This window comes from Centrocercus urophasianus, unplaced genomic scaffold (genome assembly GCF_019232065.1).
Source record: "Centrocercus urophasianus isolate 14NV4802_14NV808 unplaced genomic scaffold, USGS_Curo_1.0 seq_12, whole genome shotgun sequence".
Classification (NCBI taxonomy): domain Eukaryota; kingdom Metazoa; phylum Chordata; class Aves; order Galliformes; family Phasianidae; genus Centrocercus; species Centrocercus urophasianus.
The window spans coordinates 2,242,194-2,259,981 of NW_024884364.1; the positions used below are offsets into that span (position 1 = coordinate 2,242,194).

Here is a 17,788-nt window from a genome sequence, read left to right on the forward strand (position 1 = left end):
AACATGAAATATAGGTTATGAAACAAAATAAATTGTAAAGGTGAAAGAAAAAAAAGGAAGTTCGAATGGAGGAAGAAGACAAAGGTGACAAAAGGAGGACTACTCAGAGGCCATAATAGACAAAGAAAGTAAGGAAAGATGTAAGGGGTTGAGATAAAGGATATGAAGTTAGGTGCAACAAGTGTACCTTGCCTAAAGCAGCAGCAACACATGGAGAGTGTGGTAAGAAGAAGGCAGGAAAAGGTTTCAGTGGACATTAGATAAGACAATGTCTAATAGGTGAAAACAAGGTGTTTGAATGGCACATTTCATTAGACAAGATACATTTGGAGGTTTCAAAGAGCTATAGGATATAGTCAGAACTTTGTGAGAGAAAGAATCCTTTGAAAAATGTTTGGAAGAGAGAGGGAGATGGAGAAAAGATAGATTTTATAGTGAAAGGGAGGAAAAGACAATAAAGTAGGGCTTGAACAGAAGAAAAAGTCTGAAATTAAGCTGTGCAACACATTGTAAGTATGGCTGAATATGGACAGATGATGACAGGAACTCACAAAGACGACTTGAAAGAAGGGTTGAATTCACAGTGAAAAATAAAAAGAAAAAACCCAGAAAGGGCTTTTAACACTGAAAAGGAATAACATAATATGAAGATATTCAAGAGGACAAGTACTGACTGAAACTAGGATGAACAGAACACCTCTGACAGAAACAGGGCAGATCTTGAGAATCATCAATTGATAAGTAAGGAAAAGATGGGGTAACCAGAACAAAGGCAGGATGAAGAAAAATAGACCTCACAATTTTAAGTGGATAAACTCTTCCAGGAAAATGAAGTCACTAACAGGAAAGAAGAAGCCACTGAAGTAGGAGTTGTAATAGATGAACCTGGAAGGAAACGTGAACAGATCATGATATGACATGATGACACTGTGATATGACATGGTATGACGTTATGATATGCTATCAACTAGGAAATATGGTGTGAGCTCTAGAGGGGCAGACCGAGGTCCCTGTTCCAGAAACAACTGTGACAATCTGCACAGAACATTGCATGAATGCTGCGTCAGATAATTTGAAACAAAGCCATATATATGTTGATGTTGCTACCTAAGATGGATGACTCGTTAATTTGAGTTGCCTTATCTTACACTGCAGTGTCATCACAGTTTGGAACTGGGAGTGATAAGAACAAGTAGAGAGAACCTTCACAAACTCAGCGGAAAGAGGAAGATACAGAAAAACAGGTGAAAGAGGATAGCAAATCTAGGTTTTATAAATTGATCCCAACATCTCAGCTCATCCAGAACTTTAAAGTGAATATATCTAGATGTCTTGGTGAGCTCTCCAGTCAAAATCAGCAGGGTTCAAAACTTGAAGATTCACACCAGTGATTAAAACAAGATTACTGTATATTTTTTTAACACAGAGAAAACTCCAAACATATGACAGACAGTACAGCAATGAATATAAGAGAACAGACTCTTTAGCAGAGTCTGTGGTGATAGGATAAATAGAAACGGTTTCAAACTTAAAGTGGTGAGATTTAGGCTGGATATAAGGAAAAAGTCTTTTACAGTGAGGATGGTGAGGCATTGGATCTGGTTGTCCAGGATATGGTGGAAGCCTTGTCCCTCGAGACATTCAAGCTCAGGTTGGACTAGGCTCTGAGAGTCTGATCTAGCTGTGTCTGATCTAGCTCCCTCATTGCAGGGGAGTTGGACAAGGGCACCTTTAAAGGTCCCTTCCAACTCTAAGGATTATATGATTCTATATGCAATTCCCTCCCATGTACTGCAATCTTCTAAATTCTTGCTTCTAAGTCCATCTTGGTCGCGATAAACACTGTGACTTTCTGATCTGCTAAAATTTTGTGCTGACACTCCTTTGTTTAGGAGCATGTTCTATACTTCTAAGGCATGGCTGCTGTCTAATGCTCCTTCCCTAAAGCTCACTTTCTTCAATTGCAACCCTCAATTCCCTCCAATGTGCAGCACCACATAAGTCTCTACTAAGTCTCTACAGTGGCTCTCCAAAGCAAGAAAGCAAGATGTGCGTCATTGGCAGGGTAGGATATAACTGTCTTGACTTAAAATAAACTGAGTACAAATTAAATATGCACAGTGTGTATGCAAGAATCAAAAAGATGAATCTAAAAGAAGAAATAAAAATTAAAATTAGGCTGCATGTTGATAAGGAGCAGAAGACTTTTTACATCTGCATTAGGTACCTAAAAGCAACTGAAAACAGTAAAACATACAAGACACTCAATGCACTGTTTAAAGTGGGTTTAGTGGATCTGTTTATTTTCTGTGAAGAAACGCTGCATTAACAAACACTGAAGTAGTGTTTCAAGATGAAATAATCAGCTTGACAGCATTTTTAGGAGAAGAGACTAAGGAACATCTAGGAAATGCAGTCATCTCTAGTGATCAAAACTCATTAGGGATGCTTCCAAGCTTGTGAATTTTTTATTGTTCCAGGATGGAGAATCTACAGATTCTGGGTGACTGCACTTTACCTCTCCACCTAAATGACAGGCTCTGATTGCAAATAGTGAATATCTCCTAATAAGCCACCTGCACCATGCCCTAACATTTTATTGTAAGAAAAAATCATCCTTCAGAGGTGAGAGGCAGCCCATGCCCTGAAGATGATTTATATTTTTCTTCTCCTCCTTCCTACAGATTGACTGTTGCACAAATAAAATTAATATATGTACATTCAATTTGTTAGTCATACAATTATACTGATTAGAAGCAGCAGGACTAACATGAAGAAAATGCAATCATGAGCTGTACAGAACCAGGCTGGCACAAGCTATGCTTGGGCTGTTAATTTTATATAAGACTTAGCAAATTTCAAGAGAAGACTCCTGCCTCCTACATCAACTATGGCCAACTAGGAAAAAAAATGCAATTAAAGAAAAAAAAAAATAGGAGGCAGATTGACTTATAAAGCAAAATTTTCTAAAATTACTTTTAGAAAAATGTAAGGTTTTAAGGACATGTTAGAAATATATTTTGAGCCAGCAGTGTGCTCTTGCAGCTCAGAAAGCAAATGGTATCCTGGACTCCATCACAAGAGGGATGGCCAGCAGGGAGTGGGAGGTGTCTGTCCCCCTCTACTCTGCCCTTTGTGTGGCCCCATCTGGAGTAATGTGTACTGGGGGCTCCAGACCTGGACAAGAAAGCCAGGGAGCTGTTAGAGATGGTCCAGAGGATGGCCATAAAGGTGATCAGAGGGCTGGAGTACCTTCCCTGCAAAAACAGGCTGAGGGAGCTGGGCTCGTTCAGCCTGGAGAAGAGAAGGCTACAAGGATTACAGAGAGGGGATTATACAAAGGAGGGGAATCAACTTCTTGCAAGGGTAGACAGTGATAGGACAAGGGGGAATTGTTTTAAGCTCAAGAAGAGAAGGTTTAGTCGGATGTCAGCAGAAGTTTTTCACAGAGAGAGAGGTAAGATGCTGGAACAGGCTGCCCAGAGAGGCTGTGGAAGCTCCATTTCTGGAGGTGTTCAAGATCAGGTTGGATGAGGCACCTGGTCAAATACCAGATCTGGAGGTTGATGGTCCTAGCTGTGGCAGGAGGGTTGGAATTTGATGATCTTTGGAGTCTCTTTCAACCCAAACTATTCTATGATTCTAACCATTCTATGTTTGAGCTAGGATTTGCCATGAAGACGGTGCCTTGAGAATGGACAGACAACTCTGGGAGGTGATGGCTAGGATTAGAGGTATATAAGGGAAAAAAGCCAATTAATTTCATTTTCCTGATACTCATTCAAATTTTAAATGCTTGAAAAGGCATTTCTTTGAGATCCTAGAATCTATTAATGTCTCTGAAAAAGAGATTACATTACTGGCTTAGGAGACTGGCTTAAGAAAAAGGCAAGTTGAAACTGATGGCTGTGATTTGTTAGGTACTGTAGCTAATGATCTAAAAACCTGATGCAACAAAAAGTCATTTTCAGGCAGCTCAGCACTTTGATCCATTTGATTAATGAACAGGAATGTTCAAAAAGGTGGCAGGAGCACACCTAGAAATGAGGAAAGGGGCTGTCATAGACAATCACAGACAATCACTTTTTCTCAGTAACACTTCAGTCTTGCTTACATTTCAGTTTCACTTCTGTAATTGTACTACTAGAGCACGTGCTATAAACAGCTCATGAATTTCATGGATGCCAAGTACCATTTGTTTTGACTTTAATCATGTGCCCTATCCTGTCTCAATAGATACAAATGATGCCAATATGGAAGTTATAACACAGACATGTTATCACTACCACGTAATATTTTTAAGTACCCTACATAGTCAAATTTATGCTAATACATTTTGTACAATTTTGACTAAGTTTCCTGTTTCCCTTCTCCTGTCGAAATGCACCTAAACATACAAGTACACCTAGCCTTTCTGTACATACAAGTCTTGTCGCCTCCTGCTGTCTTCCTTATTTCCTGTAAAAGAATCCCTAATAGTAATGTGAGATAAAGATGAAGGCAAGCAGTAGGAAGTTCTCATGGCAGACAAAAAATAAATCCATCACCAACAATGGCAAAGCAAATCCCCCGTGGAAATAATCCGTCCTGTTATCACTGACTGCTGTTACAGGGATGACAGTGAGAGCCAGCGTAAGAGACACTGGGCTGTCTCCCTCTTTAATCAGCTCCCTGCTATGACTTTTAGGTGTTGGGGAAAGGGAAGAAGAACTGCACGTAGCAAATGCCACGTTTTGCCAGGAAGGCTGCAGAAAGTCTTTTCCCTGTGGAACTCATTAAACTGAAGCTGCTGTATGTGTATCAGTAAGAACCAATTTTGACTGTCACAAGGAAGAAGGAGCAAAAGACTTCCAAGGCATGAAAGAGCAATAGCCTGCAGCTATTGAAGAGACAGGTATAGATAGGATTTCAAGTAGTCTGGTATTTCAAGCCTAGAACAACACAAGTCAGCAGAAGTGGCAGGAAGTTTCCTACAATTAGTACTATGTCTTTTACACAATGGGCTGACGATTATTATCCAGGTCATTTGAAAATAATAAACTTAGAACAAAAAAATTGACAGTGTCCAAAGTCAGCAGAGTCACAAGGAAAACAGGCCAATAAAAACAAAAATGCAGAGGAAGAAAACTGGGAATTTTTCTATAGTTCTTTTAACTTGAGAACTGAGATAAGCTCTAGAAGCTGCTGAATTCTGATTGTTTATGGGAAATTATTGAATTTTGGATGTCTTATGTGTATGTTTAATAACACTGCTCACAGCCTTGATCTTATGCATTGCTCACTGCACATAGTCAGGAAAAATCAGTGAAAGTATTTGTGGACTTCGAGAAATTTTTCAGTCCTTTCTGAAGTCCATTATACTTTCAAGAATTGAAGAGGAAAACAGTTAATTGTCAGGCTAGAGATAGATCTCTTCTCTCAATAAAACTCATCAATAGACCAGTGAGCTTGTAGGCCCATCATAACTTTTTCAGCTATCTTGAAGGACTGACAAAAATTATTCCTTGAGGGTATTGACTTTAGGGGTTACTTCTCTCCTACTTGAAAAGAATATTGTAATTCTTATTTTAAGACATCTTATGCTATTCCTATTCTACTAGCCTTAAAAAGTGAATTCCTAAGTACCTTTAACTTTCATTTATCCCTCCATCTGGTATACAGAAAGGATGGAAAACTTACCTAATTTTAAGTTTTACCTCTATGGAAATCAAGCTTCTATTAGTTTTTCTTTCTCTCTGTATTTTAGATTCTTGGCCAATTCTAGCATACGAAATTCTGACATATATGGACAAGTTGAGGGAGCTGTATTTGCTCAGCCTTTAAAAGAAATGGCTGTAGGGAGGAGGGAGGGATGTAACAGCAGTCTCCATCCAAGATAGATCCTCCATCCTAGATATGTTCAGAACTTGCTTGGACAAGGCCATGGACAATCTGATCTATAGTTGGAATGAACCCTGCTGTGAGCAAGGCTTTGGACTAGAGACCATCAGAGGCCCCATGCAACTTACAATTTTTTTCTGAGTCTCATGGTACGCACATACCCTACAGACATCTACCCTATCACTCACTTAGGTGAGTAGAGTTTTTCCTTCCTTTTGAGGGAAGATCTCCAGTAGGGCTGGTACACTCCTTGCTTTGGGCACTGTGCACTGCAGGAGATCTTCAGTAATTGACATGCCAAGCTTATTTACTGCAGGGGCAGAAAAAAATCATCTACTTTAGCTGCTTTATGGGTGTCTCAGATAAAGCAGTAAAAAAGCAGTAAAATAATAAAGTATATTATATATATATACATATATAAATACTATATTAGTAGTCATACAATAAATGGGTGTACAGTTGTACAATTAATAGGTACAGTCAATAGGTGTACAGAGGTTAGGCTTAGTAAGCTTATCATGGTGGAAAAATAATAAAAATAAATGGAAACATATCACAGGCTCACAGTAAACTCCACAAGGAGCAATCTCCAGAAAGAGATCCTTCCTCCGTGCCAGTCAGCACTTAAATGGGGTCTAGGAGAGGTGCAGCCAGGCTCCACCCCTTCGGTTAACACAGGTGAATTGCCTTCACCTGTGCTCCTGTGGCTGACTCTGCTTGCCTCAGGTGGTCAATCAGAGGTTCAGGCTGTGATCAACAGTTCCCATACAGTAGTATATATGTATATATTATATATATACTTTATATAGTACTATATTAGTATTATAATATTATTTGCCATTATAAATAATAAATAAAATGACATTTGCAAAGAGAGAGAATGAGAGTGTGAAGTCACCAGAAGAAATAGAAGAGCAGGACTTGGAAGAAAGTTATATATTCATGGAGTCAAAACCAAGAACAGAGCTGAATCTCAAGAGATGCTACATAGAACAGGAAGAACTTTGCAGGCATTGTGTAAGTTTCCAGTTCCATGCTGGAGATAAGGTTATAACACATGTCAAATGAAATTGTGATTAACATCAGCTTGTCCCTGAGCCTTTGTTGCTCACAGGCAATATAAAGAGTGCAAAGATCACGAGGTGTTGCTGCTAATTACAAGGAATCCAGAAAACATGTTGAAGAATAAAAGCAAGACCTCTGTGGCAAGACCACTTGGACACACATTTCATACCTAATTTTGCCACACTGATCACTACAATCCTGTCCTCTTTTGACCTATAGTCTTGAGTGCAGGGGAACATGATCAGTGTACTATATCAGCTGCTGCTGCACATCCAGATCTTCTTGGAAGTGCATTAACACCTTTAGCATCTGTGTTCTGATACTAGGTCTGCAATGTCAATTTTATGAGAAGGCCTTCCTCAGCAGTATCAGTCCTATGGAGTGCCTGGCCTTAACTATGAATTTTACTTCCACCCTGTACTGAAGAGCTACACTAGATGTGAGAGGCAGATATCATCAGAAAAGCAGGAAGTCATCACTTCCTCGTGGAGTTGATACCTGGTACCATCTACAACTACTCAATAATATCTTTCACCTTACATCCAAATGGAGGAGATCAGGTGGAGCCACTGCTGCTCAGACAGCATCTGCATTGTACACTGGCACATCTCACAGACACTGGGTTGTTGTCCATCCCAGACAATCATCTATTCTCTGTGAGGGCTGTTGACATCTCACTGGCCTACTGCCCATTTTAAAATGGACATTGTAGTGCCTGTGGGAAGACCATGAGAAACTTCAGTCTGGAAAGCATACTGTCAGATGATACACTGTTCTGGAATTAGCAGTGTCAATCCCACAATTTTAAAGATTCAATAGCAAAATATCATCAGCTAACAACTGTTAATTCTCTTTAGACAAAATCCATTTACAACAGATCCAAGCACACAGACCTGGAGAAGTGGGGAGAAAGAGAGAATGCTATACTCACAGAAAGGGTTGTGTTGGAAATAAAAGCTCTTTGTGAGAGGGTAGAAAATCATTGGGAAAGGATTTGGAAAGGATGTGGTATAGCATCTCAGGGTGTTTTGTGAACACATTATACTAAAATCACGATACATACTTACTGTGATGATGTCAGGTTTTTTAAGGTATTTGAAGTTAGGTGGTTGAACAGAATATAAACACACAAGGCTTTAGGAAACAGCACATCAAGAGATAATAAGCAAGTTATACACAGTGAGAATCTTGCTACCAACTGAGCAAATATGAATGCCCTTTCTTTCCTAGGACCAGCACTTTGGAATGAAAGAGTAATTCAGTAACTGCCTGTCCCCTGGGGTTCTGTTTCCTAAGATCCTTCCAAGATAGAAGAATGGGTCAGAGCACACAAAAACTGACCCAACTGGGTCCTTTAGGTAGTTGCTGGTAGTGCCTCACAAACTTAAACTGTCCTGACTTATGCTTCAAGAATGGCTTTTCTTTGATACAGTTACATCTGTGGGTAACTTCATAGCCCACTAGTTAGTATTAGAGCAGTGATGGAATAAGGATGACAATAAGGATGGCTCAGGATTAGTGATTGAGGGTGAAAGATACCTAACTCTTGCAAACACTGACTATGAGCTTGTGGTAATATCCCACATTAATTGAGCTGTAAGCAGTAAATGCTGCCCGTCACACTGTGCACCTGATTAATCACAAGCCAATAATGCAAAAGACCTTGAACTTCCCAGTCTCCCTTATTGTCACTTTTCCAGACAGTTTCAATGTCTGGTCATTTACCTTTTGATATAAGATCAGTATGCATAAAGGTACATACAGAAAGTTAGATATATAAGTTAAAAGAAAAAAAAAGAAACTCTTTAGGGGTCACAGGAGTAAGAGTAGTCCTGACAGCTTTTGAAAGGCAGAGAAGAGGCAGTCTTGAAAAGAGAGGACATACAGTAGTTCAAGATTTTTTAGTGCTGGCTGAAGCCTTCACAGATTACTTACAATTGTGAGTGGCATAAAAGGATAACCACGTTCTCCTTCCTGCACTAGTTCTGCTGTGTCTGGCCTTAGCATTCTGGAAGGTAAATTGATAGAAAAACATTCATGATTTTATGTGGTTAACTTCTCTGTGTCGTGCTCTAAATGAGTTCACCACGGGTCAGGGAAGCAGCATTCAGAATGTCCTGCATGTGCCAGTCAATAGATCATCTCAGTTATAATGTATACCCTCAAATGAAGAATTAACACACATACTTAGGCAAGAGGAGAACTTTACTTAGCTCTTGCTTAACCTTCCCAGTGGAAAGATTTTAGTATCTATGGAATAGATATGGTATATGTGTGACTCACCACTGTTAAAACTAATTGGTGTCACTTCAGTCTCAACTTGAGGGTCAAATCTGAGGGTTTACAAAGAAGGTTCTTAATCACTGGTAATGTTTTTAAGCACGAGACAGTATTCTTGAACAGCGCTTCCTTATCAACGTAGAAGAGAACATACTGCCTGTAATTTACCTATTTTCAAAGCTGCAAGTGGTTGCTTGCTTTGCAAAGATACAGGTTCCACACATGCGCTGTGCAACAAATACAGTGAAGGCGCCACGTATTCTAACCTACTCTTAATGCCCATGGATAACAGTCAAATATTAATGAAACTTTTATAAATATTTTGTGGAAATGAATGACTTTCAATCACAACAGACACTTGGTTCCTTTAAGGGCAGATAAGAATCAACTAATTCACCAGGCTGGAGCAACAAATGTTGTACAGATAGATGGTTCAGTATTAACAATATAAGCAAATCTGTTAACCTAGTAATATCCTTAGTAGCATCCACAGATTGAACTGCATGTTGCAGTAACAGCTTACGGAAAATCTTTGCCACTCCTGTGTTCAACTTATATCACCTGCAGCATTATGAAACACAAAAGATAATATGCTATCACAGCAGTGAAATTTGGGTTCCCAGGTTACTTGATAGTTAATCACTATGTGATTGGTAAGCTTCTAAGTGGTAAATGAAAACAGTTTAGGTAAGCAGATTCAGATAAGGTAGCATTCAACATGAATAGTCTATGCCTGTCCTCTCTGCATTAACACCACAGAGTTATTGTTGCATCATGCAGGTATTTGGAAGATGTTCTGTCAATACTAACAGTAGAAACTTCAGTAGCAGCTTCTTGCAGCTTCAATAAATCAAACATTAACACTAACACGTTTATTCTGTCTACCTGCAGTTTTTGTACAAATCATGCAAGTTGTTTGCTGTGATTTGTACAGATTCACAGCTGTAGCCAAGGATTTTGTACTTGCTTTGCGATATTAAGGCATTATTTCTCATATACTGTACCTTGTGTGCCACCTGCTGTACAACTTGGGCAGAAATCTCTATATTCCAGTTTCCGCCACTCCCAACCAGTGTTTACAGTTTTGCTAGCAACAGGCCTAACTTTCTGAAATATCAGGAATGCTAGTGAAAGTGGATTTTACCTTTGCCCCCCAAACTAGTCTGGAATACTTTAACCTGCTATGCTGCCAAATTACCATGTAAACATTAGCTATCAAGATAACAACATGTAAAAAACTTGTAGCACGCAGCTATCCATCCTACTTAGATTTCAAATACATGTGGGATGCCTTATGTCATTTACATGCAGGCAGGTTATTTCACTTTTGCTAGCACAAGATCAGTGGCAAGGATTAGACTGGTCAGCATCCTGACAGCTCATGACATTTTTTTCTTGGGCTGCAGATCTATGCGGCTCTTGGAAAAGCTTAAATTATATAGCACTACAAGCAAGGAATGCATAGCCTGTGAGAAGAGGATGAAGGAGCTGTGTTTTTTCACCCAAGAGCAGAGGTGAAGCTGTCTGACAGTACAGAGGAGATGAAGCCAGACTCTACTGAGACAAGCACAGGGAATGCACAAGAGGTAAAAGAGGTAACAGCCATGGCTTTCAACAAGGGAAAGATCTGTGACTAAGGAGTTGGACTGGATACTGCAAGAGGCTCCTTCTCATCTTAAATCTATGGGGTTTTTTTTGTGGTTTTTTTTTTTTTTAGATAAAAATGAAATACTGGCAGACAAACAAATTATTAATAGAACTGTAAATACCAGCTCTGCTAGCCATATAAATTCTTCAGGTAGCTGTTAGATCTCACAGCAGAGCTTACAGCCACAGCAAAATATATGCCAATTTCCTATTCCCATGTTTTAAACAGCTAAGGCAGATATGAACACCTCTCCCATGCAGTGATAGATAGAGTACTGCTCTGTTGTTTGTGGGCTGGATAGTGCAGCTATCCTCACAATGCCTCGTGATCTGTCTTTAGGGCCTAGCATTGTAGTGAAGTAAATCTACACTCAGACCAACTTGTGCAGAATCAGTGAATACCATGTGTATTCCAGCTTAGTAAAGTTTTAAAAATTAAGCCATTATTTTAAGAAAAAGCTGGCTTTATAAGGCCCGCTTTAATTTTTGTCTTTCTTAGCCATCCTCCTGGGATGTCACAGTGGAAACGTGATTACTTGCAGGGCTTCTGAAACTAGCAATGGATAAGCAAAAAGCAAGCGCTTAGCTTCAGCAGATACTAAATACCAGTTTCACTTACAGAAAGCCAGCAAATGGATTTATAGCATCTGTCAATCTCAGCAGAGGCTACTCTGTAAGGCAACAAGTACTTCCAGTATACAAGAGGTGACTCCCTCCCAGACCTTGCCAAGATTGAATACGAGAAGCTAAAAATTACTCCCTAATTACAGTAAGAGATGATCCTTAAATGCCTGCACTTTCAATCATACAGCAAGTAACTGAAAACTTCCTTTTTTCCTTTTCTAATATCATTGTCAGGAGCCTATGTCTTGCCCTGTAGAGTATAAAACTGTATTCATCTGCCTCATTTGCCATCTCTAGCTTTAGAATTAGCAGTATGTACAGCAGAATCTGCATAAATCTCATGACCTCATTTGTCCAGACTCCTCGTCCTTCTAATATTACTTTGTGTATGATCGATAATAACTTCAAAAAAAAAAAAAAAAAAGAGGAGGAGGGACTGCCAAGGATCCCCCACTGCCTTGGGACAGCACAGGGGAATAATCACATGGGATATTTTTGGAACAGATGGCAGTGACCTGACGAAGGCACAGAAAAAAACACAGCTGTGAAACCTAACACTTGGCTTCATGTACAGAGAGCAGAAGCATCAGAGAAACAAACAGGAGATGCAGCAGAAGACGAGTAAGAGAAAGGTATTTGAGGATAACAAGAGAATCATGAAAGAGTAAATGACAAAGAGGTAACAAAAGACACAGAAAATAAATGTCTTAAAAAGAACATGGTAGAGAAACAAAAGACACCTGGTATATAAGAAACTGAATAAAGTGACCATGTTATATAAATAAGCCAAGATGCTTTTACCACAGAAGGGTCTGAAGGGCAAGAAACGGCCGGCTGACTTATCAGATCTCTTATTTAGGTGATTTGTGACCTCAAAGGCTAACCAGCAATAGCTTGGTCTACCATCTCACCTCTTCCCAAGGTACAAAGACTTTATAAGCAACTTCAATACTGGATTGTGACAGTGCAGTAGATTTTCTACAACAGAAAAACAGCAATCATTCCTGCAGTCTTTAAAGCCAGGCAATGACCTACCCTTTCTTTGACTAAATGCCAGTGTACCCAGAGAGCAGTGACTTTTATTTATGAAAAAGTTTGTAGCATTAGTTTGGCATTGATCTTATGCGCTCTGCTATTCTTCCTTCACTAGGTAAGAAAAAAATAACATGACTAACAATATGGAGTGAACAGTGATAATGACGATGCTTGATAGGAGCATGTTCCCAAAGTTAGTATTTTAAGGCATAAATTGCTAAGACACTCAGGTCTCATAAGTATCTGGGATCCATTCGAGACACCTTCATCCAGAATTGCAATCTCATATTCACTTGCTACCCAATCATTATAACTGATCTTCATTTCTCTTGTTTTGAGAAATATTTCATTCTTCGTCAAGGTTAGTGATTCAGCACCTACCTATCACTAAAGCCTGATTAGATCCAGTAATTATCTGCTCACCTTCCTCAGATTTGGAAAAGCTCAAATACATGATAATTATCAAAGAACTCCTACATCTGTAGTCTTTTTTTAATGAAATATGTAGCACCGTAGTTATCTTCTGATCCTAAAGTTTATCTGGGATGTGAGTGACTTGAATTCAACTAAAGAGCAAAATGTTTTGAGTTTAACCATGCAGACACTTGAAGGATCAAACAACTACCATTTGCTACAAATTCCTGCCCTGTTCAGAATCCATGCTCTCAGTGGCAAATATTTGAAACAAATTTATGAGTAAATGAAGACATGGAATACATTGACTTGCTTTCTTTCCTGAATAACTGCTTAATAACCTGCATATATTCTGCCAAAGAAGACTTGCTTTTTACCAAATTATATGGATTATACTCTTTAAATTAAGGAGATCTAATGCTAGTCATCTCTTCCCCCAAGACTGCAGGAAAACTGGCACTGACTCTGACTAGTCTAGTTCTAAATTACAGAATAAAAAAGTGAAATGTCTAAGGACTCACGAGTTTGTTACAGCTTTAGAAGAAGTATAGCTTTTGCATCTTTCACAAACTTGTTCTTTCTACTACCACTTTTGTTCAATTTTGTTGCATTTCCTTACAGTTTAGTACTGCATGCAATTTGATCAGCTCAGCAACCAACTCAGTACAATTTTTCATCTCAGAACTTGTTCTCCTTCTAGAAATCTTACAACATTCTATACTGTGTGTATGGGAACTGTTGATCATGGCCTGAACCTGATTGACCACCTGAGGCAAACAGAGTCAGCCACAGGAGCACAGGTGAAGGCAATTCACCTGTGTTATCCCAAGGGGTGCAGCCTGGCTGCACCTCTCCTAGACCCCATTTAAGTGCTGACTGGCACTGAGGAAGGATCTCTTTCTGGAGATTGCTCCTTGTGGAGTTTACTGTCTTTACATACTGCCTATAGCACTAGTAAGCATTTCCATTTATTTTTATTATTTTTCCACCATGATAAGCTTACTAAGCCTAACCTCTGTATACCTACTAATTGTACAGTTGACCTATTGATTGTACACTGTGCAAACAGACCAATGAAATCTGATTATGTTGTGCATTAGGCCCACAGTCTCAGTGTTCTAGTACTAACGTAACTTAGTCCTGACACTGTGGATGCTACTTTATATTGGTCTACAGAAACGCAGAACAACAGACGTGAAATATTTTATAGTTCAGACCTTCCACTGAAATGAATGACTCTTTCAGCAACATCAGTACTTGCCAATTGATAAGAAGCACTTTCAGTTGAGCAAGAGGTCAAAGAGGTTGGGTACTTGTGTTGTGTCCATGTAGATCACTGAGAAACTTATATTCATTATGTAACTCAGGATTTGAAGTCAAGCAGTCAGTCATACAAGGCCTTAGGGTCACACTACAGATCATAAAATTCTTCACTTGCATGTATTAGTTCATGTACAGGAGAAGTACTCTCTCTGTCTTTACCTTCTGTTCCCACAAGCAACTGTACAATTTGCTTAGTAAACCAATTGTGACATCTTCTACAAAGAAGACCTCTATGTTTTTTTTGTAGTAGCTCAAAGATATTCATGTTTTCAATACCTCCTATATAGTCGTGTCTGCAAACATGGCTATGAAATCTTTGCATGCTCTGACACAAACAGGCCACCACTATATGTTTTCAGAGGCTGGGATTCCACTCATGCTGTTCAGTAGGCAATCTGCAGTATTTGATGCAAATTCTTATTTAAAATATCAGATAAAGTGGTTTCTTAGACACAGTACAAATTTTTTCCTCAGCTTGTTCAGAGAAGTCTGAGGAATCATGAGGAGATTAAATGAATCTTAGTTCTCAAAGTTGAGATTCTTAGATCAGGAAGTGAAGCAACAATCTCCAAATAAATATCCTTAAAACAAAGCAGTGCAAAACCTCGCTAAGATTTGCCTAAAAGATGCCAATAAGAGCATACTCTAGTAGCATGCATTAACATCCAGCAGGGCAGAATTCTATCTCTTCTGAAAGCTGTAATAAAGTAGTGAGAAGTCTGTCCAAGAAAAGCAAACCAATTCACAACAAGCAACTGCCTTTCCATGCAGCTCTGCAGATCGGTTGTCCCTACAAACTCAGCCCTGACTCTTTCTAGCACATTCTTCCTAATCTAGTGAATTCAGTGACAAAATTTTTTCATTCATGGGGATTAAAGATTATTTCCATTTTCTTAATGATAAAAAGAGAAAATGGCCTCATTCTGTCTTAGAGGAAGGCAGTTCCGGGGCATGTGCTCATGCAGAATTTTCACAAATTTTTCCTAATACAAGCAGGGAAGGATATTTGTAGGCAAGAAAAGCTTTTACCCCTTCAGAAGAGAACAAATTACAGTGTAGGAAACGCTCTGTCCTTCTGCAGGTATTGTACTCACCAGAGTTTGTTGGTATCGCAATACTTTTGTTGGAGAGGCCTCCCTAGTCATATCCCCAGAGACAACCTTTGTGGAGCAAGGGATGTTCAGGGCAACGTCTTCCCTTCTGCTCTCCACTGCAAAATCATGGAGTGCAGCAGACACAAGGCTTCAGCTAAAATCCCACAGTGCACCCTGGGAGAGAAGGTTACTGGTGAGGGAAAGACAGAGTAGGGAGAGTGTAACCAGAGACTCCCTACCCCCTCCTGTTCAATCTGTGCTTGGAAATGGCAGGCGCTTCCCTGCTTTAATCTCCCTCTGCTGCCCTGGCACTGGGACAGTTTAGTAAATTAACAGGAGGTAAGGTTTCCCTTTCCTTTCTCAGGCAGTATTACTCTTCTCTGCATTTAGAAGGGATCTAAAGTGGGACCATAGAAAGAATGGGGGCTAATGACAGAAAGAGACTTTGGAAGAAAGAGGATGGAAATAAAAAAAATGACCAAAGTTAGGGACAAAAAAAATCTTCCTGCAACTTGAGCAAAATTATTCTACAACTTATTTCAGAGGCAACTTTGAGAAGAGTCATCATCTGAGAGGGCTACTTCTCCCAGCAGTACTTTGAAGACTATTCCTTACATGATTACATGATGTCCCCAACATTTAACATAATTTGACTTCAAGTATACGCATTGTTGCTGACTTCTGGGCCACAGTATCTCACCACATATAAACCATCTTCCTCCCAGTATTCCTACCTCCAAGAATCGTCATTCATTGATATTACCAGCACTTAGTATCATTTCAACTATTTATATTCTCTTCTCCATTTTCATTCTAAAATTTACCACTCTCAGAGGCCACCTCTCCCACCTAATTGCCAAAACCTCCCCACTTAAGCTCAAAACAACAGGTTGCTGCTCTTTCCACAGACACCTGCTGCTTCTTTACCTCTGCTATCTGTCAAGCTTTTCATGGAAATTCTAATACTGGGCTGCAGTACTGGACATACAGGGATCTCATGTTGGTATTTGAGGGATTCTTGAATGTCATCATGCATCTAGAAAGGGCATGCAAACCCTTGCACTGCTTTCTTCAATCCTTACCAGCCACAAGGACAAAAGGGAACTTTACTGTCTCTACTTCACACTTTATGAGGCCTGATAATATTGAAACTAGGTGCAGGATGAAAAAAACTCTCTGACTTCACTGTGATGTTAGAAAAAATTCTTTGAGTAAAACTGGCAATAGCAGCAATGGTAGGCCAAATAACACTGTGTATGATCCAGTCCTTGTTCCTAGTGAAAGTTAGCTTCTCCAAGACTAATCCTGGAACTTGATGATTTATAACTTCATTCTTTTCCCTTTAAAGAATGACACTTTCTGTATGTAAACTCTGATGACATCATCGCTTTGTAATGAAGATGATCAATTACATAACAATATTTTCTTTTGCTTGTATTTCAATTTAGTAATTTAGTGATATGATACAGAGAACGTTTTTTACCTGTCTTCAGGGTATGAGACTGTTGTCCTCTGCAACACAGACAATGTATGTTAGGAATCTCGACCTGGTACGTATTTTATTTTACAAGCTGTTCTACAGATTTTCATCCAAATCTTTTGATGTTTTGAAAATTATGCTTTTTTAAAAGACTATTCTGTACATCCTAATTTCGAAGAAGAGATCAATAATTATTTTTACAGTCAGACTCTTTGAGTATCTATCATTTTTTTATATAAGAGCAAATGGAAACAAAAACACTTCACAGTTACTACAACCGTATTCCTATAATGAATTGCTCCACTAATTAAAATGGTTGTTATGTAACTCAGATTTGTAACTACATCTTGTGAATATCCCGTTCACTGTTTTCACACCCCTTTCAACAAAACAAAAAACGTTTTTGACCTTATTCTTTTGGTTTTGAGCCAAAATATGAACAACACAAAACTTTCTTGCTAATCCCACTATTAAAGGCATTAATTAAACTGTGTCAGTAGCTTAAATTTACTTATCTAAAAATATAAACATCTTTTATATTACTAGTAACAGTTTCAGCACAAATAGGTTTTCTACTGAACACTGCTGGAATTCTTGTACCAGCACTAGGTACTATTGAAAAACCAGTATACTTTTTTTCATGAAAAGAGATGTCACAGCTGAGAGTAAAAAACAGCTCCTAGTGGATCTGAATACTGGGATTTATTCTGGAAGTAATGAGAACAGAACTTTTATTTTCTTATCTCACACACTCACTGGCTTTCACCCTGCATCACATAGGTACATTATCTTGATCTCAATTCCCAGAAGTGATCTCACTGCTGATTTCTAAAGGTGGGCCAGCTGCACAGCTGCTTGTAATAACCTGTCTTGGACACAACAGGTCAAGGTCTCTCATAATAGTTTCCCTGTAGCAATCTGATCCCCCTCATCTTCCCCCACATTC

General features: G+C 39.0%; 1 protein-coding gene across 2 annotated transcripts in view; it reads right to left on the reverse strand.

The window, feature by feature from the left end:
- CLCN1 (chloride voltage-gated channel 1) overlaps window positions 1-17,744 on the reverse strand; it is a 61,915-nt gene extending 44,171 nt beyond the window's left edge. Inside the window, exons 1-3 of one of the 2 annotated variants that reach the window (XM_042809827.1) lie at window positions 16,846-16,869; window positions 15,363-15,536; window positions 8,881-8,953 (exon numbers count right to left, since the gene is read on the reverse strand). In XM_042809827.1, coding sequence (XP_042665761.1) covers window positions 8,881-8,952 — 72 coding nt within the window. In that variant the 5' untranslated portion in view covers window position 8,953; window positions 15,363-15,536; window positions 16,846-16,869. Of the gene's footprint in view, window positions 1-8,880; window positions 8,954-15,362 lie in introns of both variants that reach the window. The other variant, XM_042809828.1, reaches the window with a different exon arrangement.
- Window positions 17,745-17,788: the final 44 nt, after the last annotated feature.